Consider the following 21,606-nt stretch of genomic DNA (forward strand, 5'->3'; position numbering starts at 1 on the left):
AAAAACCAAAGGTGCAACCAAAGGTCCGACTCCTTGGACGTGGGGCTATCCTTTGAGGTCATTAGCATTAATTGCTAGCTAATGAAATGGAGAGTAAGAGAAGGGAGCAGCTTTGCTTACCTGTATTTCTTAAAGGAGAGCCCCATGTGCTGCTTCATTTGTTGGAGACCGTGGTAGTCGGTGTAAATCAGGTCGAAAGGCAAAGGACTGGTCAAGGGGCAGTTCCCCCGTCCTGGAGGCACCCCTAAATGACTGGGGAGAAGCAGGAGGGACCGATCAGCCCCCCAGCACCACGAAAGCCCTGCAACACAAACACTCATTTCCCTGCCCAGTGTTTAGTAGGGGCCATCCCTCAGCAACATTGATGGAGGGGGAGGAAGATGGTTCTCCTCTCCCCAGCCTTTATTTCTTGGGCCAAAAACCTGAGGTTTTGGGGAGTCCTGCGCCCTCCCCATCTTTGCAGCTGCTCCAGCCCAGTCCCTGCTGCTCACACACGGCTGATGAGGCATCAGCATTCCCAGCCAGGGCTCACCAGCGTCTCATTCGACACACGCTCCCCTGGACCTCTCTTGTCGAAGCCACCAGATTTCCTTTGCTTTCATCGCAATCACATCAGTGACAGACTTGCAGAGCCACGTCTTCCCCTCCTCCTGCCTGCAAGGCTCCCAGCTTAGCCTAAATCTCCCAGCTCCCAGTCCCATCTCCCTCCCAGTGCAAACACCATGCATCCTTTCTCTTACTGCAGTCCTCACAGGTACCCACCACATCCCTGAGCGCCCTCAGATTCTCCTCGACGCTGGCGGCACTGCCTGTCCTTGGATGTTGTGCACATTTCATTAATTTTTCTGACTTTTTGTCCCATTTATGAAATAGTTCGATAAAGCCAGGGCAGGCGGACCCTGGGTCTCGCTCAGTGGGTTTTCAGCCAGTTCCTTACAACAGCCGTACTCAGCCCCTCTTCCCTCCCCCAGCGGATAAAACGCGTTATGAAAACCCAGATAAACTAGATCGACTGCAATCTCTTTATCAAGATCATCAGTTACCTTGCTGCCAAGGTGATATGTGATTAATCTGGCATGATACAAGGCTGGTAAACCTGCGGCATGTCTGCTTCCATTTTCAATTACCTCTGTGAACTGATGAATCCCTCTCTCCAAAGCTGTTCCACTAAGTGTACCACTGATGTCAGCCTGACAGCCCATCTGCTCGTCTGGACCACGTTTCCTCCTCTCAGAAAAAAACCTGTGACACCTTCCAGCTTCAGCAGGTTTCTCAAAAATTCTTGTTACATGTACTTGTGATTTCTGAGTGCCGGTTTGCTCAGAAATACAAATGATCCACCCCAGTTTCAATGTTCTTGTATTTTTTTCTCCTGCTAAAGACAGTAATTCCTCATCCTCACCCCCATAACCCCAGTCACACCCAAAGAGCAACAGCAACATCCTCGTGGAAAACCAAAATGTGGGGCTGATTTGGTCCACTCGGGCTCTGCCCCACTCCCCCCACGCAGTCACCCCGTTTCGTTCTCAGTCCTTCTAACGGGGCTGAGGAATTTATGTTTTATTTTGCAAGTCTGAGCTCAGACAGTGTGAAATCTCACCCTTAGCTCCCGCCTGCCAAGATGAATGTCTTTGTTTTCTCCTGGGCTCTTCGCTTACTCCTAGCACCTATCTGGAGATGGGAATTCACCCCAGCCATCCCTATAAGTATTTTCCCTTTTCTTAGGAATAAAAGGCCCAGCCAGGTTTTAAATTCCCAGGCTTGAAGCCTTCACTCTGTGACCTCTCTTACTGGTTCTCCTAATTTCTCTGCATTTCCCCTTCTGAACCTGAGAATCCTCTTTCCAGCCCTACCTGGATTTTCTCTGTCGCTCAGCTGAAGCTCGAATGGACCCGCAGTCCAAGGGCCCATCTCCGAGCACTTCCATCAGGTCCTCGTCCCTTGCCCAGACCTACGACTACACACAGCGTTCCATCTATCGATCCCAGGGCTGTTTGCGCAGGGAGCTGATGGCTCTCCCACCCAGGGGACAGCCAGGCTGTCCAGTTACCACCAGCATTTGCTCTCCAGTCTCTCGCTAGCTTCACCAACAACATCAGAAGGGTCGTATGTAGCCAGTGACATTGGCTGCCCATTATAGCTGTGATAAAGGGCTCGTGGTCTGCTCCTGCCGTATCTCCCTCTTCTTCTGATATGGCTTGCAAGCCCCTGAGCGTTGGGCACCGAGATCCTTCTTCCAGCCCCATCCCGACCTGAGACCGGCGAAGGGTCATCCCGAACTCCTGACCATGACCGTGCCTCCAGAGAGCGAGTAAACGCGGGACCACATCGCTCGCCAAAGCCAGGAAAAACACAGAATTTCAATCTAAGGGGAAGAGCTGCGTTTGCAGCGGCGTCATTGCTCTTGTCACAAGGAATATAAGCATCAGCGCAGGGCAGCCCGGCCGGGTCAGCCCCAGGGGAAACAGGCGGCAGTTTTATCACTTTTCTGCACAATTTTACACGACATGGCTGATTGGGAAGACGGCAGGAACAGAAAGGCTCTCACCTCCAACAGCCACCTCAGTACGAAACACAGGGCAACAAGGAGACCCAGCCCTCCTGGGGAGGCTGAAGCAGAAGGGGAATTTTTAAGCCCGTAAAAAACCCCAGGGTTTTAGGGAGATGCAACGCTAAATATCACATTTGCTAGCACATGTACTGCTTTTTCCTCAGCCCTCAGGAACGTGCGTTCAACAGCTACGATTACTTTGCTGCTGGAGGATGAGCGCACCTCTGCTGACCCCCCAAGCCGGGCAGCACCTTGTGTCTGCTCCTCTGGGCGCTCCTCAAACCACCCCTGAATTTTGACCAAAGCCGATCCGTAAACCTTCTATTTAACTAAAAATCCCCAAATCATAACACTGCTTTTCCAGCATACCCCATCCTCTCGCTGGTAGGCGTCACACAAGCCGCTGTGTTACAAAACCATCCGTAATTTTAAAAAGCCCTAAACAAGCTTGTCAAGGCGCTGCGGGAGACAGCGATTAGTGTGTCTCGCACCGAAGCCTCCAAAAAACTTTCCACTGGTTAGGTAGAGCAGGTCTGGCTCCCCCGGCTCCCCCTCGTCACCGCGATCTGCCCCACGTCCCCTCTCCGGGCGTTCGGGACGTGCCACCTCCATTTACACTCCCAGCACCAAGGCTGCGAGGCAGGAATAGATGTAAAAGCAGGACCGGTGTCTTTGAGCAGAGCGCCTCTCTCATTTACCCCCCTTACCCTTCCTAAACACTTTATAACCACTGACTTTAATATTCCAACCATATGCAAATCCAGGCTGCACCTCCGAGGTGGGGGGGGATTTTTTTTTTTTTCATTCCTCCTTATTTAAACATTCGTTATTCAAGCTTTCATCATTTGCCAGTTAAGTCAACTAATTTTCTACTAAACCCAATTTCACTCATGGTTGGAGTGAAATTTCCCTGATTTTTCCTCATGCCATGTACTATTAATGGTGCTTGAAATTACGCAAATAAAATTGATGAGCGCAAATGCCTTCTTCTCAGCCAGCGCAGCCAAGAGATTTGTTTTTGAAAGCCGCCTGAGAAAGCTCCCCTCCCAGACCAGCCAAGGACGGCCACGGCTCGAGCCCGGGCTCGGCAGCTCCGGAGGGTGACCCGGTGGCTTGTCCCGTCCCGACGTGCAGGACTCGGGCACCGGCTCAGCCCTCGCCCCCCTTTGGAGAGAGCAGCCGAAGCGGCTTCAATCCTCGGGGACGCAAGCGCCTAGCTCGCCCCTCCGCCAGCTGCCTCCACCAGCTGTGCCTGCTCCAGAATAAATCTACAGCAGCTTCTTGTCCTCCTATTTTCCCCCTTTAATAAGCAGGGGACGCATTCCCTTCCCGAGCGCGGTGCGGCTCTCTGAAATCAGATGACTGCAGGGTTAGCTTTACATCCCATTGACCTATTTTCAAATTAACCCCACGTTTCCTTCCACGTTATCACTCCTGGGGCTGAACAGTCCAGCACTAAATGGATCTCGTGGGCACCTGCTGGCAGGCTGGGCCAATATCCTATATTATATTTAATTGCATCTTCTCTGCCCGCATCTGCTGTCATCAGCAAGGTGGACTGCAGCAGGGGAAACAGAGGAGGGCTTCTGACCTTTCTGCTCCCTCGGCTTCTCCCTGTCCTCCAGAGCCCAGCAAGCACAGGGCCGTTATCCGGGGGATGAAAGGTGCCGGAGCCGAGCCCGAGCAGCTCCCGGGGGTCTGTGACAAGCCCATGACGAGCAATTTAAAGTGCAAATCGGAGCCCACGAGATGAACGCCCCACTGCCTGGCCTCTGCTCCCAGCTCCTCCTCCTGCTAGAAGGGACACGATGACCTCAACAGGGAGGTTTTTCAAGCAGTTCCAGTGTGCTTTTTAAGCCTCCTGCAATGGTTTTACCTTTGCAACGCACACCTGGACTGTTTCTCTGGCCCATCGCCGATCCCGTGTGACACAGCCCTACCCATTGGGGGGTGAGGTTCAGCAATCAACTCCTTTATTTCCGAGGTTCAACAAAACCCTGTTTTCCTGTCATGGCAGGATGCAGCACTTGCTGGAAACCTTTGCAGCATGTCCCCAGAAGACAGCTAATGCCGAGGTTTTGCTGCTCGTCCGAGCAGCAGCAGCTCCAGTGGGTCCAGGCAGGGCTCCGCCGGGAGATCCCCTCTGCTGGGAGATCCCCAGGAAGGCATTTTTTCTAGGCTGCAAAATAAGCCATGAGGAGCCAAGACTGCTGGATGCTTTGCATCTTATAAGGGGATTGAAAGCCTCCAGAAACAGTCCTGCAGGGCCGGAGGCTGGGTTTGATCCGGGGGCTCCTGGTGGGACCATCTCTGGGTGTGCCAAAACCTCCGTCCTCCCCAACCTCCCCAGCCCAGAGGGGCTCTGGACCCCTGCAGGGAGGATCAACTTTCCCCGCACGCCAGGCGTAACCTCCTCTCACCTATATACATTACCCGACAATTAATAAGGTTACGACAACCTTTATATGACAAAGCAGAGGCTTCTGCAATGGCAAAGAAGCCAGTGAGCGAGTCGTCATTTGGCTACAAAATAAACATATTTCATGAAGGAGTGCAATTTAACAGCTCGGTAATTCCTGCTAATTTATGCACCTTCCTCTCCTACAAAATGAAGCCCTCAAAGGTGGAAGAAATCCCTCCCCGCCGCTCCTCGCCACGGCGGGGCGGCTCATCCCCACTCCTCACGTGGCTGCTGCCAGCAAAGCTCCGAGCCGCCTCCTCGGAGGTGCCGGGAAGCTGCTGTAATGAAAGGGAGCCGCTTTTGCAGTCTCATTTCTATGTGCCCGGCTTTTAATTGCGGACCTACATGGCTGCAACTCTGCAAGCAGCTGTACCCGGCTGGAGGGGGAGGAGGAGCCGGGGAGGTGATGGGACCCACCGTCCTCCGGCGAGAGCCGGGCAGAGTCAGACCACCACGGGAGGGTGCCAGAGCAAACAGCTCTTTCTGGTCAGAAATTCAGCAAATGATGAAGAAACTTCCCAGGAAAGGGAAATAAATACTTGGGCTCCTCCGGGAGCAGAAGCTGAGCACTCGCGCACTCACGGCGCCTGGGCAGACCCTCGGCCAGACGGGCTGTCCCCTGCTGTCCCAACTGCTCCAGCAGCTCAAAATCAAGGGACAGTTTTAGCCAAATCTTCATGGACACCACTAGAGCAAAGCCGATTCCTACTCACTAACGTCCCAGACTCCTGGCTGCCCCATCAGCCAAGACACGTCTGCTGGAGACGTGTCCCGGTTGAACTACGGACTGGAGAATCCAATAAAGCTCAGACACACAGCGGCGTGTCCAGCACTTGTGCAGCCCCTCGGGTCAGTCTTCATCACCTCTGTCTTTGCTGGGGTTTGCAGCAGTCGAGTACCCACAACCGGAGGCATCACCTTCAGCTCCCACCGAGACCCGTAACCAAACATCCAGCCTCCCCAAAGCCCACAGCATCCCGTACGCAGCCATGTCCCAGCACGAACATCAAAGTCTGGCCAGAAAAAGAGCAACCCAGTGACCCTAATAGCTTACAGAAACACTTGGTCTCAAGGAACGGGAACATCTGACGCCACACTAAAAGCTGAGGTTTCCTCCCCACCACTGCGGAGCTGATAAATCCCATGGCCACGCCACGCAGCTGCGTCAGGACCGCGGGCAACTGGTGACTTCTGGCTGTTTCCATGAGCAATTCCTGGCTTGCCTGCACAACGTCAGGACTGTATTTGCCAGCTGGCGAGGGAAGGTGAAGTCTGGAGCCTGGACATCGCGCGAGTTTTCATGTGAACAGATGCAAGACAGAAAGATGGCTTTTATCTGCCAGAAAATAATTAGAAATGCCCTCGTCTGGACATCGTGTTTCCATCTCAATGGCCTTTTTTGCAGCCTGAATGCACCTCGGTGACTGTGGAAAGCACAGGAAAATAGCAGCTATAATTAAGTATGTGCCAGGCAATGAGAGCAGAGCGGCGGCAGCGGGAGCTGAGCCTCGTCCCGCTGCGGTGCCGGCCCTGCCGCGGTGCCGGCCCTGCCGCAGCCTGTCCACGCCACCCCGGCACACGGAATGCGGCTCGTCACCCAAACCACACGCTGGCCACGGCTACCGCTCAGCAGGGAAAGGGCTGCCAGCACAGGATACAAGCACGTGCTGAAAATTAAGTGTCTTGCCAGGGCCGGTATTAGGAGTCCAGAACTTGACACCGGAGCAATTAAGGTCTGAGAACACTTTGTGAAGCCCTGACCCCACGAGGCACCAAATCCTCTTTTCTTCGACTTTCTGTCCTGCCTTATGAGCAGTTGATTTCAAGGGGGCCATTGCAGAAAGCACCTTTCAGCGTCGCCAAGATCAATAGCCCCGGCGCTCCAGCAGCTCACAGCACCGCACCCCCATCTCCCCGAGCCCCGCAAAAGCAGCTGGAGATGCCAACACGACCATTCCCATGGCCTAAGGATGGGGTAGGAGCTGGAGGTCCCCACAGCGCCCATCGCACCCCTTCTCCTGGGGGGAAAAGCCAAGCGCACCCCTCCCCGCCTGCCCTCCGCGCTCCGGAGGAGGAGGCTCGGCTTATTGTGGCTTTTGCACCGGCGCAGCCGGCGCTCCAAAGGCACTGCTTGTAATTTTCCAGCATCTACTTCTAAGCTGCCTCATTAACAACCCAGCTCAGGTCTTTCAGGCACTTCTCACTCCTCCCCTACCAAGCAACACACACACACACCGGCCTCGATTCCCACTTCCCTGAGAGCACATTTCGGCCACCAAAGCAGCAGAAGGAGTCTTCAGTAAGAATAAAGTATTTGCATTCAGATTAGGGATCTTTCCTCCCTCCCTGCTTCCAGACAAGACTCAAAATGCTGCCGGCTCCCTCCGCTGCCCCTACCCACCCAGCACAAACCTCCGATGCAAAACAACTCCTGACTCCCTGCTCCAGCTCAACGCTTTGCTTTCCTCCCGGGAGCCGCATGCGCCCAGCGATGCTTTGCACCAGCCACCAGATAATCCGTGTTTCACCCCTTGCCTGTCAAGACGCATCAGAAGCAGCTCACAAATTCACCGGGAAATGCAGAAGAGGACAAACACCTGCACTTTGTTCGACTACAGGAGAAGAATTAGCCTCTGGTAGGACACAGCCGCAGAATTCACAGGTCTTTAAGGTCTACAGTGGGCAAAAGACAAGCTAGCCCCGGAAAAGCAGAGCTGAGCTCAGCCGCACCGATCTCAGAGCTCACAGGAGCTTTTGGACGGTGCCTAGCTGAGCCGCGGAGCAAGCCTGCAGATCCCCAGAGCTCCTTGGCTTCGCTCCAGATTAACCCTGATCCCCCAAACCGGGGGAGAACCGTTTAACACCCCTGCTATTCACCGCTTGGCACCTGCTGCTCTCCCCGTTGGAGCCCCCCGGCACGGAGAGGTGCCCAGCACAACATGGTCACGCTCCCAAGCTGTTTTCACCCCCAGCCCTCCATCACCAGTTTTTGGGACCAGGGACTTACTTTTCCTCCTCATTTGCCTGATCCCCAGCATTTCAGACCCAATCCTGACCACCGCCTCCGGGCACTGCTGCATTGCAATCAATACAATGAACGGCTCTCGGATAACTACTGGCTGAAGCGTATGCATGCAGACCTTCCAGTGATCCCTTGCCAATGATCAATACACATAGAAAAATCAGCTCAGAAATTTGAAGAGACAAAAAACAAACCAGGAGAAACGTTATTCCATGCTGAATAATTTATGAGCGCCAGCCTTTGCTCCGTGAAGGCCATGCTGGGCGGGAGCAGCTACAGCTCTGAGCCATGAAAGGAGCACCCGTGAAAGGGGGTGCCAAAGAAAAATAAACAAGAAGTGGCGTCAACATTTCACAGTGCTAGAGCAAAATATCCCCAAACCCACCCCGACACTGGTGCCCGCCCTGCTGCAAGCTCAGCAAGAGATACCCGGGATGGGAGAGGACAGATTTAGCCCCAGTCCACAGCGGAGCAAAGCTTTGCTGCTTGAGGAGGTTACACGGGGGCAGGAGGGGCAAGAATGACCCGGGCTGACCCTTCCACAGCGACATGGCTTTAGCTTTGCTTCATCCCCGCACCCCAGCTCCAGCCCCTCGCGCGTCCCCCGGCTCTCTGCGTACCAACCCCTGCCCACAGCCGCGGCTACAGGTGAAGTCCCCTCCAGCTTTAACGGAGCACCCGAGATTAACTATTAGCAGAACACGTGTTCTGCTAAGGCTCCTGCTCGCGCGTGGTCGGGCGAAGGCTTATCTCAGCACTCCTCAGAGCCACCGCTACTCCGTACCGATAGCAGGGACGCTGCCGAGAGGTCTGCACCGCTCGGCCCTCCCCTCGGGGGGACCTCTGCTCCCCCTCCCACACCCGCGTCAACCCATCCCTTGATGGGCTGCAGGAGGGTCCCAGCGAACACTGGGCTCGGTCTCCAAAGGGACAGAGGGGACGCAGCTACAGCCCCACCAACGTGGAGGTGGACCCACGACGTGGGTGTCCAGCATTTAAAGTGTCACCAAAGCACAGGACACGCGCTCAGGGAGGTGGGGACGGTTTCTATCGCTGGGACAAGTGCAAGATGTGCACGGCTCGGTCACTCCCCGTCGCAGCTACGAAGGGGAAGAGACGGAGCTGCCGTTCCCCGGCATCCCAGGGGACACGTCCAAATCCACGTCAGAAGAGGAGATCTCATCGCTGCCAACCGATGTCGCAGCTCCTGCGCTTCTGAGAAAGGCGAAATACTACAGGCAGCAACGCAGCTCTCTCCAGAGTCACTCGTAGAGGGAAACGGATGCTGCAAAACTCCCCATAAGGCTCAGCCAGCTCCTTCCCCTCGTTAAACGACCACCGCGAGGCTCTTCATTAAAAAACACAAACAAGAACCACACAACAACAACAACACAACCCTCCCAGCCATTAAGTTCTTTCATCCTTGAGTACACCGGCATTATTTAGCACGTCAATTTAGCTCAGCATGCCACGCGGATGCATGCCCGCCTCTCTGAGAAGCTGCTGCCTTTTGCATTAGGACCAGGATTATTTTTTTGAGTTAATTAGTCGGGAGCTAATTCCGTTCATTAATTCTGAATGCCGCGGGGGCTGGGCTGGGTTTTTTCGTTGTTTCTTTTCCAGGATTGTTGGTTTTTTTCAATCCCTTTTCAGCATGGCTCATTATGCAGCCAGTGCTGGCTTAGCATCGCCCAAAACCTGCCCAGTCCCCGAGGCAGCTTCAGGCTTTTCTCGATTTATAACCCATCCTAATTTGCATTTTCCCTGGCACTTGCCCTCCACTCGAGGTGTCTCACAGGAGGTGAGGAAGCCTTGTGAGGTTACAGGAGGCAGCAGCGTCAGCCCGATAATAACTGCATCAGCAGAGAGGAACGTGGCACGGGGTTATCTTCTCCCTCTTACTTTTTCCACCTAATGTTGGTCCCTCTGGGAGACAGGGTGCTCTCTAGAGACACTTGTAGGGTGGCCCGGCGTAGCTGTTTGCACACTCCCTGCCTGCATCGCCCCATATCCCACAGCAGAAAAAGCCCATCCCTCTGCGGGAAGTGCCCCAGCAGTGGCAAATTCCCCCGCAGGTCTCGAAGCCACCACCGGCACCTTCCGAGGAGGGACCCTTTGGTGGCTGCCACCCCCCTGCAAGGTTATTTTTGGCAGCCGCCCCAGCTGCCGGCCTCGCGGCGGAGCAGGAAGGGAGGGAGGGAAGGAAGGAAGGAAGGAAGAGAGCACAGTCGCTGCTCAAACAACGCTGCGAAGCCACGGGGGTCCAGCGCAGCCGTGCACGGTGGGAAGAGCCAGCGACCTGCAGGACACCTGCATCCTGCAGCCACAGGGCCACCGGCCCCGCAGAGAGCATCCCTGGGGAACCGGGGGTAAAACGGAGCCTTCCCCATACCCAGCGCTAGGCAGGCGTCGGGGGACACGGGTGATGCCGTGTGCTGACAGCAAGGGATTAATACTGCTCAGATCCAGCGCCAGGACCACAGGGCAGAGCCCTGCCCCAGACATCTCCACATCAGCCCCCTGCAAAGCCCTGCGGCAAAGCCCTAGTTTGCACCAGTCCTCCTCGCTTTCCTGGGATGCAGAAGGGATGGGATCGATCCCAGCCGTGACGCTGGTGCTTTGCACCCACCCACCACTTGCACAGCACCAGCGCTGCCCGAGATGCAGGTGGGGAAAAGCCACCCCCGAGCCTTTGCAGACCTCGTGCTTCCACGCAAAACCTCGATGCAACCCACACAGACGCCCGGGGGACAGACCCTCACGGGGGGACCGCGCACCCGCAGCACCGCAGCACCCACCTCTGCAGCTCCTTCAGGGAGACCGTGACCCTCAGGCTGTGTCCCAGGAGGAAGAGGGCAGCCAGGATGTCAGCCCACTGCACCATCTCGCCCAGCGGGCCCCCCTTCAGCACCCGCGGACTGAAAACATCCCCCGACTCCTCCGTCAGGAAGCCGATATGGATCAGGATCTGGGGAGACAAGGAGAGGGGTCAGCGCTGGGAGGGGTGGCGCTGGGCGAAAGGGACAGGTTGGGTTTTCCAGCCCAAAATGACTGATGGCCCCCGATTGCCTCCAGCTCCTTCTGCAGGCTGTAATTACTCAGGGAAATCATTCGGGCGTAAAGACAAGCGATCTATGTCCAGTTAGCAAAGACCCACGGACCGGCGCCGGATCTCCCGGCACACAGGGACCGAAGGGCAGGGCACCGCAGAAACACGAACGGGAGGGCCAGCAACCTCGGCACCTCCGCGGAGCAGACGTGCCAACCTGCCGCCGGACATCGTCTCCCACCCACCAGGACCCGTCTCCAAAATCCACCCCGTCGTCCAGCAACGCCGCTCCTGCACCGTCCCGAATGCGTGCGGAGCGGCGCCCACAGACCACAGACCCAACCCTGCAGACCCACGTGCTTCCAGAAATGAATTTTCCTGCCAGCCCGCTCACATCCCAGCTGTCTCCGCTCCCTGCGTCCCCAGGGGCTCAGCTTTTCCATCCCCCCCCGCGACCCCCCCGTGCAATTTGCTCATACGTGTTTCTGGTCCCTTTGCCGGCCCTTCAGCTTCTGCTCGAGGCGCCGGGCCGCCCGCAGCCACTGCTGGGCCAGGTGCCGGATCCGCTTCTTCATGAAGCTGAGGGACTCCTTGCCCGTGCCGATCAGCTCCAGGAGCCGAGCCAGGTCGCTCCGGAAAGCTGCCTGGGAGAGGAGCGCGCTCTGCGTTTTGAGTGTAGGGAAAGCAGCCGCGAGAGCAGCCCCGGGCTGCCACGGCGGAGGTGCCGTGGGTCCTTCCCGGACGGACGGACACCTTCCCCTGGTGCCCCCAGACCTGGCACCAGAGCTCCCCCACTTAATGCCCCAAAACCTGGGGCCCCCTTGCACCCAGAGCATCTCGCGACATCCCGGATTCCTCAGCACAGGGAAGACGCGGGCCTGTTGGAGCGGGTCCAGGGGAGGGCTCAGAACTGATCCGAGGGCTGGAACAGCCCTGCTGGGAGGACAGGCTGGGAGCTGGGGGTGTTCAGCCTGGAGAGGGCTCCGGGGAGACCTTACTGTGGCCTTTCAGAACTTAGAGGGGGCTTGGAAGAAAGATGGGGACAGGCTTTTTAGCAGGGCCTGTTGCGATGGCACAAGGGGAACGGTTTTAAGCTGAAAGAGGGGAGATTCAGACTAGGTCTAAGGCAGAAATCTTTTACAATGGGGGTGGTGAAACCCTGGCGCAGGTTGCCCAGAGCGGTGGTAGATCCCCATCCCTGGGCACATTCCAGGTCAGGTTGGACGGGGCTCTGAGCAACCTGGTCCAGTTGGAGATGTCCCTGCCCGCGGCAGGGGGATTGGGCTAGATGACCTTCAACGGTCCCTTCCCACCCAAACCATTCTGTGATTCTATGAAAACCCACACCGCTGGTTCTGGGAATATTTACTTCCAGCAGCCTTGAAGCCATCGTCTCCCCCCGCCCCCCCAGGACCGGCAGGACACAGCCTGCCCCCACCTTACCTGCACCCGGGGCAGCGGCGGGGGCGAAGGCAAAGCCGCCGTCCGGTTTCGCCACGGCAGGGGAGGGCAGAACCACTCGACTTCGCTGAGGTAGATGAGGAATGAGCACTCGGTGCCGTCCACGCCAAAAAACGCGTAGCAGGGGTCGGAGGTCCACCTGGCCCTCATCCACTGCGAGGGGGCAAAGAAACACGTGGGGCTCGTCCTCCGGCCGGGACGGAGCTGGCCCTGCTATGGCAACCTGTATCCTCCATCACCTTTCTCTAGCTGGGAGCTGGGAACGAAGGGCAGGGGGTGGATAAGGGGCTGCAAACCAGCACCGGTGCCGCGGTGCCGATGCTTGCCTGCCCGGCGCCTCCAGGGCACACGGGGCAGAGGAAGAGCCAGGAGGGTTTGCTGGGGGCTCCCTGGGTTTCTGGCACTGGTTCCAGCACCAGCACGTGCCTTCCCCGCGGGCACAGCCATCAACCCCTAGGAAATGGTACTCCGGGGGGTCTTCTCCTTAGCTTTGCTGGGGAGCAAGCCGAGCTGCCGATCCCATCGCCCCGGGTGCAGCAGGGCAGGGAGACAGATCCACCGGCGGTCCCTGGGGATGATTTCACGCGAAGGAGAATAACCAGCGACCAGAGCAGCGATTTATCATCGCCCGCAATGGCGCTTGCCAGCCTCTTCCTAATTCAACTACAAAAACAAATCTACTCGGGAGACAGGTCGCTGCGCCCAATATGTAAAACGCAGCAATCGCCCGGACAGAAGATCGAATTACAGCCTTCCACAATTAAATTACATTCTGAATTTACTCAAATCTTGGAAGGAAAGGGTGCCTAGCACCAGGGCAAGAGGAAAATACAACCCCCCGGTATCCTTTTAATATACCCTTCAACATCTTTTCAGGGAGACTCGGCCCTGCAGAAGCCTGAGCTTGAAGCAGGAGGCTGGGAAGGGGAGGGAAGAGGGAGATGCTTTTAATTACTTCATGTAAATATGCTCTCTGACAAAGCAATCATGCTCCGGGCCAAATGCCAGGCTGCACTCAGGTGTAAAGAGCAGGGTGGGTCAGGCAGGACATCCTGTTTGAGATGGAGGTCCTGGCCACCTTAACGAGATGCTCTTCTGTGCAATGCTGAGATTATTCCCCAGGCACTAGCTAACGCTCCAGATATTTAAAGACGATGTGACAGTGCTTTCTCCTCACCGCGCTCTGTCATTAAACACAGAAACTACAGGCAGGGAGGGCTGCAGGCAGAGGTGGTCTCACACAGCTGGTTCTGCTGCTGCCTGCACACCTCGGGGTACCACGGCTTCAGCGCTTCGTACGACTAAAACTGAAGGTATTTGCCTTATTATTGGGGGAAAACTGTTACATTCGTATAGCGAAGGCTCCCAGAGGAGGTCGGACGCCTCCCTTGTGTTTTCTCCTCACAGCACTGCCGTGCTTTGCTTTCCACACCCTTGGCTCTGCTCCTCCTTCTGCAACAGGCTGCACCTTTCCCGTTTCAAAGCAAACAGTTTTATTCTGGAAAGCATCCCCTTCCCCACTACCCTTCCCAGTTTAACCCCTGGGGTCGTTGCTTTGTGCCCTTCCCAGCAGCTTCCAGCCCAGGTCGAGACCCTCTCCCAGACAGGGAAGCCCGACTCACCTCCACCTTCCCAGCGCAGTCAGGGTACTTGGGGTCCCTGGGCACCTCGCACTGGTCCCTCCTGCCTTCCACCACTGCAGAAAGACAATTTGGGCATGGGGGGAGCCGGGACATGCTGACAGAGCAGCTAGAAACGCTGGGATGGGATGGGATGGGATGGGATGGGATGGGATGGGATGGGATGGGGCTGCCAGCTCCTGAGCACATTCATCGGCACAGCAGCTGGGCCAGCAGACAGCCCCATCCCACTTGATGGAGCAGGACACCAAGATGTGAAGCATCTTCCCCAAGGTCAGGGAGGAAACAGAGGAAACCCCCCAGCCCTGCTTCAACGCCGAGAGCACGGTCCCCTTTCCTAAATGTCAGCAGGTCTCTCTATAGCACCTCCCTGCTGCTCGCAGCCTGGTCCAGACCCCCGGTCCCACCTATCCACGCTCCTGTTAACCATCCGTAAGCAGGCTGCAGTATCTAAGGAAGCACTTGACAGCCTTTACGCCATAAACTTGCAATAAAAATTGTCCTGCTGAGCCGTTGAGAAAAGACTCAGCCCCTGGGGCCAACCCCAGAAAAAGGCACAAAAGTGGCTAAAAATGGTAATAGGATCTTTTCTTCCCCTGTGGTTGGATTAATACAAGACAACACCCCTCCTTTAAGCCCTCCTTTGCCTATAACCGAGAAAGCATGAGGTGGAAGAGGCAACAGAAGCATCTTCTATCTGATGACGCCAGCCCAAACCTCGGGAAACAGGCAGCCGTGTGGAGAAGCATCTGGAGAGCCCAGCTGCCCTCACAGCACTCTGGGATGAGAACGTCTCTCCTGGCACAGGATCCCAGCCCCTGGGCTTTGGATCCAAACCACCACATTTTTCTATCCAGGTGTTTGTGCTGGCACTGCTCCTCATCTTTAATTCTGCATTTAATTCTGTGGCATTTATTTCTGACAGCAATTCAGATTTGCCACCGTTCCTCCCCCTTGCAGGCACGAGTTTCCCAGGTCTTGCTCCTCTGCAGATTGATCTCCCCCGCTCTCGAGTCCTCCTGGGCCAAGTGAGCAATGCTTTTAGGAGATTACTGCTGTCGGAGGGTGGTTCCCTACGCAGCCTCCTTTGCCTGGCTGCAGTAGCAAGGTGAGAAACCTCCGAGAAGGCTCAGACCACACTCAGGACCTCCTCTCCCTCAAGGCGATGGTCTGACCATGTGCTGCACCCGCACAGAGCTGGACACAGCCCTAGCAGGTCTGCCCAAGAGCTTCAGGTGCCCTCCTCAGCCCTGCAGGCAGGAGAGAGTTGGGTAACCTCGGATCAGCACCCATTCCCCTGCATTTTTACCAAACTTTTCATGCTACCCTTGGCTGGATCTCCCTTTGCAGCTGCGTAACACGCAGGAGGTCTGGAGCACGGGGACCCCAGGGGACGCTCACCTTTCCCGTTCAGGAGGCTGTTCCGGAGAATCTGATCTACTTTTATTGCAATGTCCGAGACGTTTTGAGCTATAGCTTGGATCCTCTCCATCAACCCGGCTGCCGGCTGGAACCTTGGAAAAAAAACAAATAGACCCTGAAAACTTGATGTCTCCCAGTGGTGGCACCCAGGGGTGCTTATAGCAAACCTGCCATCCTCGGAAGCTGCCAGCAGGTTGAACTTAGCTCCAGGATGCAACACGGGAACTCCTGGCCCAGAGCTCACTGCTCTCCAAGAGGTTGGATTAAAAACCTACGTAAATCAGTATTCTGCCATTTTTCCCGGTGTGCTAATAAACAGGGATACATCCGTGCATTTTACATGAGGAAATATCAGGTAGGCTGGAAAAAAATTGTTTTTCTTATTTCAGATCTGCTATGTCTGAAAATCCTCTGCTGTGATTATCGGCCTTGCAGTGCATGTAGGAAGCCGTGCTGGGAAAAAAAAGGGGAAAAAAACCCCAAAAATACAGAGAAGGGAAGGCAAAACCAGAGGAGGGCTGAGGAAGCTTGTGGGCCGGGAGCAGACTGCAGACAGACGCAAACCACGCAGGACACGTGGCTGGCCTGAGCCAGCCCACCCAGCAAAGACGGAGGCGAGCGGACTCCCAGGTCCCCCGGGCAGGAGCAGGGGCGAGGGCTGCGCGGGGCAGGGTGCCGGGGCGAGCGTCGGCAGCACAGCAGGAGCCGGGGCCGAGCCGGGTGTCGCAGCCCCTGCAAAGCCCGCGGGCTCCTTCCCGCCAAGGCTGGAGATCAGATTCCACCGGTTTGAATAGCTGCGCGTGCCGTCTAGCGAATTAAACCTCGCAATCAATACCGTCCCGGGTCAACCGCACCGTTAAACTCATCTACATAACACATTGTGTAGACGGAGCGACGGAGCACTGTAAAGAGGCCGGGTGTCAATTAAAACCTGGTGTAATATATAAAAGGGCAAGAGAACTCAATCCATCAGCAGCGGTGCCCTGCCAGGCTTGACAAGGAGCGAGCTCTCCACCTCCAACGCCTCGCCTGCCATTTCCACCACAAACAACAACCGCGTCTCGACGAGCGCGGTTATCGCAGTAAATAATTTCCCCTTCTGCAGCATCAGGGTCATAAGTTTTTCCTCCTGCTGCCGCCAAGATCATTATAATACAAGGAAATGCCATAAGCAGTGAGCAAAACCAAAAGGGCTACCTTGAATACTCTTGGCACAAAAAATATGTGCTGATGTCAGGTCCTTCTCGGTGAAGTTTTATGTTTGTTCTCCAGCAGATCAGTGAACCCGAAGGCTGGGATTTAAAGTACCTCTGTCCTCAAGGCTAAAAAAATCCTGGTTTTATGAACCGATACTGCTTCGGTTGTTGATTTAAAGTCCATTCGCTAGCAGTGAGCAGCCCACATTTTTCCTTCTGGCATAGTTTATGACCATCAGTACTCAACCTGCATACCTCCACAGGGAGCCACATATCTTAGGCTTTTAAGAAATAATAATTAAACGCAGAGGACACCATTGCCCCCAAGTAACTTTGAACCTTTTGCAGAGAATAAACCCCAGGTCTCCTGCCAGCTACCGTAACCGCTGCAACAGGGAGGTTGCTCTTGAGGCTCTGCTAAAATACAGGCACAAAAATGACGTGTGATGAGCTCTGCTTGCGAGCGTGACTCCGAGGAGAGAAAATGCTCTTGGTCTGAGGGCTGCACAGCCCAGCCAGCCCTGAAAGCTCTCAAACCCCCAGTTTCTGCAACCCTTTTTCCACCGGCAAGCAGCCGTCAGACCATGCAAGTGATGCACACATGCTCAGTAAACAGGGAAAAGCTGGGATGGGCAGTTTAGGAGCAAACGTCCCAAGGATGCAGTGAATTTAGAGCCAGCGAGCCCAACCTCCTGCTCTGACAACAGGAGAGGGACGTCAGCTTGCTGGAGATGCTCCTCAGGTTTCTCCACCGCTCATGGAAAGGAGAGGATGAGCACAGCCAGGGCAGCTCTGCTCCCGTGCTTCAGAGCACCTAGATTAGCCCACGATCCAACTTCTGCCTCCTCCCAGACACTATCCCAATTCTCACTTGGGTCCGAACCTGCTCCCGAACACCCAAGTACCTGGGCGAATCTCAAAAGTCAACAGCAACCTCGGTCCCCATCCCCTCCCTGATGACCTCCAGACCTCAGCTCAGCCAGGGCTGGGCATCCACAAACACGTTCAAACAAAAATCAGGATCGTTATCCTAAATAAATGGCTTTCTTCCAGGCTCAGCCTCGCAGCCACCCTAAGTCCTGCCAGAGCTCCGGCCACAGCGGCAGTTTCCACCGGGTGATGGCTCTGGCCCGGCATCTACGCCAGCTTGCCCAGCTCCAGACTACAACTGGTCCCCAAATACAAAGATTTCAACTCAGAGCCCTTTGATGTAAAATGTACGTTTGATCATCACACTCGGACAGCACTTCCAGTTCTCGCAAACAAGACGGCCGCGCGCATGGGCTCTGTGAGGCTTGCCCCGAAAGGCAGAGGGTCACCGAAAAGTGACGCATCGTTCAGCGTCCACCATGGTTCTTGGCATAGGTTAAGAAGATGGAAAAACTGCAGAAAACATCCCTCCAAAACAAGCAACAAATCTCCCAGACCTCCACACTCATCGCCCTTATTCGTCAAACCAGTCTTCTCCAAATCCCCATGACTCGGAGCGAGGGTTTTCACGCGTGGGGCGAAGAGCCGAGCTCCCTCGTCGGGAGCAGCGATGGGCCCCGGTGTCAGCACTAACACGGGCAGCACGGCGACAGCCACCGCGGTGTTGTTATCTGCTGGCTGACAAGGCTATCACTTGAGCAGCAAATTTCATTTAACGTATTAAAGAGATGACGGGAAGGTTAAGCATAAGCTGCATCACCTATCATTACAGTGATGTGTCACCTGGGCAGAGGACAAGAAAATAAGACATTTAAAGCAAAACCTTAAACGCAAAAAGGTTTTCTGTAGCTCGTCAGAATTTGATGCCTTATTCTTAGTAACTGGAGACACTGGGAAGGACAAGGTAAGTGCTTATTCTGCTCAGTGACAGCTAAGCAGAAGGGGAATATCCCACCGCGCCTCTCCATCCGAGCTGGGACGCCAGCACGGCCTCCGCCAGCCCAGCGGAAAGAAGAACTGGCTTCCAGCACTACCGCTGCACAGGGAGCAGCGACGGGCTTTTTTTTTTTCCCTCGTTGCTTTTCAGATTTTTCTATAGCGACAATCTAAATGCCACCAAAATGCGCTGGGGCTGTGCCAGCTATTGAAACTATAGTAAATTACTATGGGTTTTCTGGAACAAATTTTTCCCTGGGACCTTAAAACCGTTTACTACAGCAAATACAGTACTTTTACTTCTAACCATCAATATTGATTTTGTCTTTATTATTTTTGGATTTATATTTCCCCATGTTGATTAAGATTCAGATCACACTATGTCTTATAATGCACTGTATATAGTATTAATCTCATTTCAAAAACTGCTATTAAGATGTATCTTTCCCCACTGGCAGATCATTTGCCATATAATATAGCCGGAGGTTGAGTTTTCCTTTACTTTTTCATGCATTAATTCGGTTCCCTTCACTTTGTCTCTTGTCCCCAACCCAGCAACAGCGGCTCAGATTCAGCCTGTTTATCCCTTTACAAGGCACTGTATTTTTATTGCCTTTTATAAAAGCGGCATTATGAAAAGATGAATCTCTTTCTATTTGTGTGTTGTCTTCATAATACAAGCCCTAAACATACTTGCTTGCTCATCCGATATTTCTTGCTATTAACTGGTGAAAGCAGCGACTTTGGGAAGACCGATACAGATGGAGAAAAGCAGATGTTTTGAAGATAATACATCAACAAATGCAGCACTCGCACAGAGCAGTTTACCAAAGGATTCCAACTTGCTCATTACGATGTCTGCGCTGCCGTTTGCCTCTTCAAAAATCTTTTTTTTTGCCCAAAGACCCGAGGCAGAGCAGGAGGAGCTGGGAAGGGTCCCCAGGAGCCGGGGCTGGGGCTCGGCTCTTGCTGCTTCCCTGCTCCGGGGACACAGATCACCCCCCGACGTCCAGCCCCACAACAGCCCCCTCCCCAGGACAGGGACCCGAAATCCCGGGGGCGGCACTGATGGATAACCCTTCCCGGCAAGGGGGAAAGGGCCTTTCCCGTCCTCCCAGCTCCTGCCGCAGCTTTCGAGGTGCTGCCCGTTAAAGTAGCTGGGGCAGCTCCTGGAGAACCGAAGCCCTAGGGCATCTCCAGCGGGTCATCCCGCGGGCTCAGGCTCCTCGCCCCATCCACCCAGGTGGGACGAGCTCGGAGTCGCCCAACAGCCGGTGGGGGACAAGCCGAGAGGTCCCCAGGGATGTGGGGAAAAGCCCTCATCCAAGTGCTGGATACCTAAAAAAGGCAATTTAAATCTCCAAGAAGACGGAACGGTTACAAGCTTTGCTCCTCTGGCGTAAGAGAATCCAAGTGAACCGCAGCGATGCTGGAGGCAAAACTTTTTTCAGGGATCCGTGCCCTTGTGGGCACCTCTGCATCCCCCCGAGGTGGCTTGCACCCGGAGGGCCGGGAGCCAGGGCTGCCCGCGGGGGAGAGAGCGAGGACAGGAACTCGGACACGAGGGGGTCACCGGGCGGCTGATGCCATCCCTAACATTTGGGTGACAGTCCCCCTAACATTTGGGTGACAGTCCCCCTAACATTTGGGTGACGGTCCCCTGACACGCTGCTCCCAACGGGGGGTGCAGCAGGAGAGGCCGCGGTGGCCCGTGCAGCACCAGGCTCAGCTGCACGCTTTGTGTTTATTCGACTTGCAATCCTGGTTTTAATCCTCCTGCCTCCAGTGCTGGAGCTGTTCCCCTGGGCCTGGACAAACAGCCGCGGCTTGCTTTGAGCTCACGGCCCGTGCAGTGGCGAGGAGGCAGCCCCCCGGGTGCCGTGATGGGGAGCTTGGGAGCGGCTCAGACCCCCAGGGAGCAGAGCAAAACCCCGAGCCGCGGTTGCCATCAGCTTGGCAGAAACCTACAGCAACAGCAGGGGGAAAAGCAGCGCTGGGGCTGAGGCACCGGGCTCGCTGCTTTGCTCCCCCCAGCCCTGCCGGGTCGCTCAGCTCCTCGGTGCCTTTCCTGCCATCAAACAAGGAGAGGGGGGCTGCACCCAGCCTTGCAACCCCCCCGACAGCCACGCAGGAGAAGGCCCATACCATTGGTAAGTGCTTTCATGCTTCACAGGCAGCTCCAGCCAGTCAACTGGATACAAATTTAAAAATAAATAAAAATATTAAAAAAAAAAGTCACAGAACAGCGTATGCTTCCAGTACAATTTCTGGTGTCTCTGTGTACTGCAATCCTTTCCGAAGCAAATATCGGATGATGCACGGGCAGAGCCCTGCCTGAACCCCTCCAAGTTACGCAATAAATCACGTAATAAATACCGGGGCGTTTCACTCACTGAAGTACTTCCATTTACTTTAATTTCAGTGTACTGTGGGTGAAGTTTCTCACACAAATGCATGGAGAGGACCAGACCCTGAACTCACCCAAACCCCGCAGCTGCACACCCCAGGGGAGGACACTGCCGTTTTACCAAGCTGGCAATAAATTTCATGAAAAAAATGATGAAAACCAACTTTCCAATCAAAGCCAGTATCTCACCAACACAGGGACAACTTGCCAGCAAAGCATAACCAGGATCATTAATTAAAATATTTCATGAATGCTACAAAGTGCTCTGAGATCCTTCCCAAGCAGAACACGAAGCCGAAGCCACAACCCAAACCTTTGCTTTCCTCCTGACCCCCAGAGCAGAACCGAGCCGAGCCACACGCCCGGGCAGCAGCGGGTTTTATTTATGTGAACGCGAAGGGTGACGGACAGGAGGGTTGCGGGATCAGCCGCTTTGGTGTATGTTAATCTTCACTTGATTGGGGCATAAATCAGATATATTTGCCTATGTGCTTGAGTAGCCTGATGCGGGCTGCGAGAAACCGCCTTCGG

At 55.1% G+C, this 21,606-nt stretch overlaps 1 protein-coding gene across 1 annotated transcript in view; it reads right to left on the minus strand.

The window, feature by feature from the left end:
* The window catches only part of MGAT5B (alpha-1,6-mannosylglycoprotein 6-beta-N-acetylglucosaminyltransferase B), a 69,822-nt gene that overhangs the window by 16,876 nt on the left and 31,340 nt on the right, over positions 1-21,606 (minus strand). The window contains exons 4-9 of the mRNA XM_075170115.1: positions 15,586-15,698; positions 14,167-14,240; positions 12,527-12,697; positions 11,563-11,727; positions 10,833-11,002; positions 121-252 (exon numbers count right to left, since the gene is read on the minus strand). Of these exons, the coding sequence (XP_075026216.1) occupies positions 121-252; positions 10,833-11,002; positions 11,563-11,727; positions 12,527-12,697; positions 14,167-14,240; positions 15,586-15,698 (825 nt within the window). The remainder of the gene's footprint in view (positions 1-120; positions 253-10,832; positions 11,003-11,562; positions 11,728-12,526; positions 12,698-14,166; positions 14,241-15,585; positions 15,699-21,606) is intronic.

The sequence above is a fragment of the Calonectris borealis genome, chromosome 20 (assembly GCF_964195595.1).
Source record: "Calonectris borealis chromosome 20, bCalBor7.hap1.2, whole genome shotgun sequence".
Taxonomy (NCBI): Eukaryota; Metazoa; Chordata; class Aves; order Procellariiformes; family Procellariidae; genus Calonectris; species Calonectris borealis.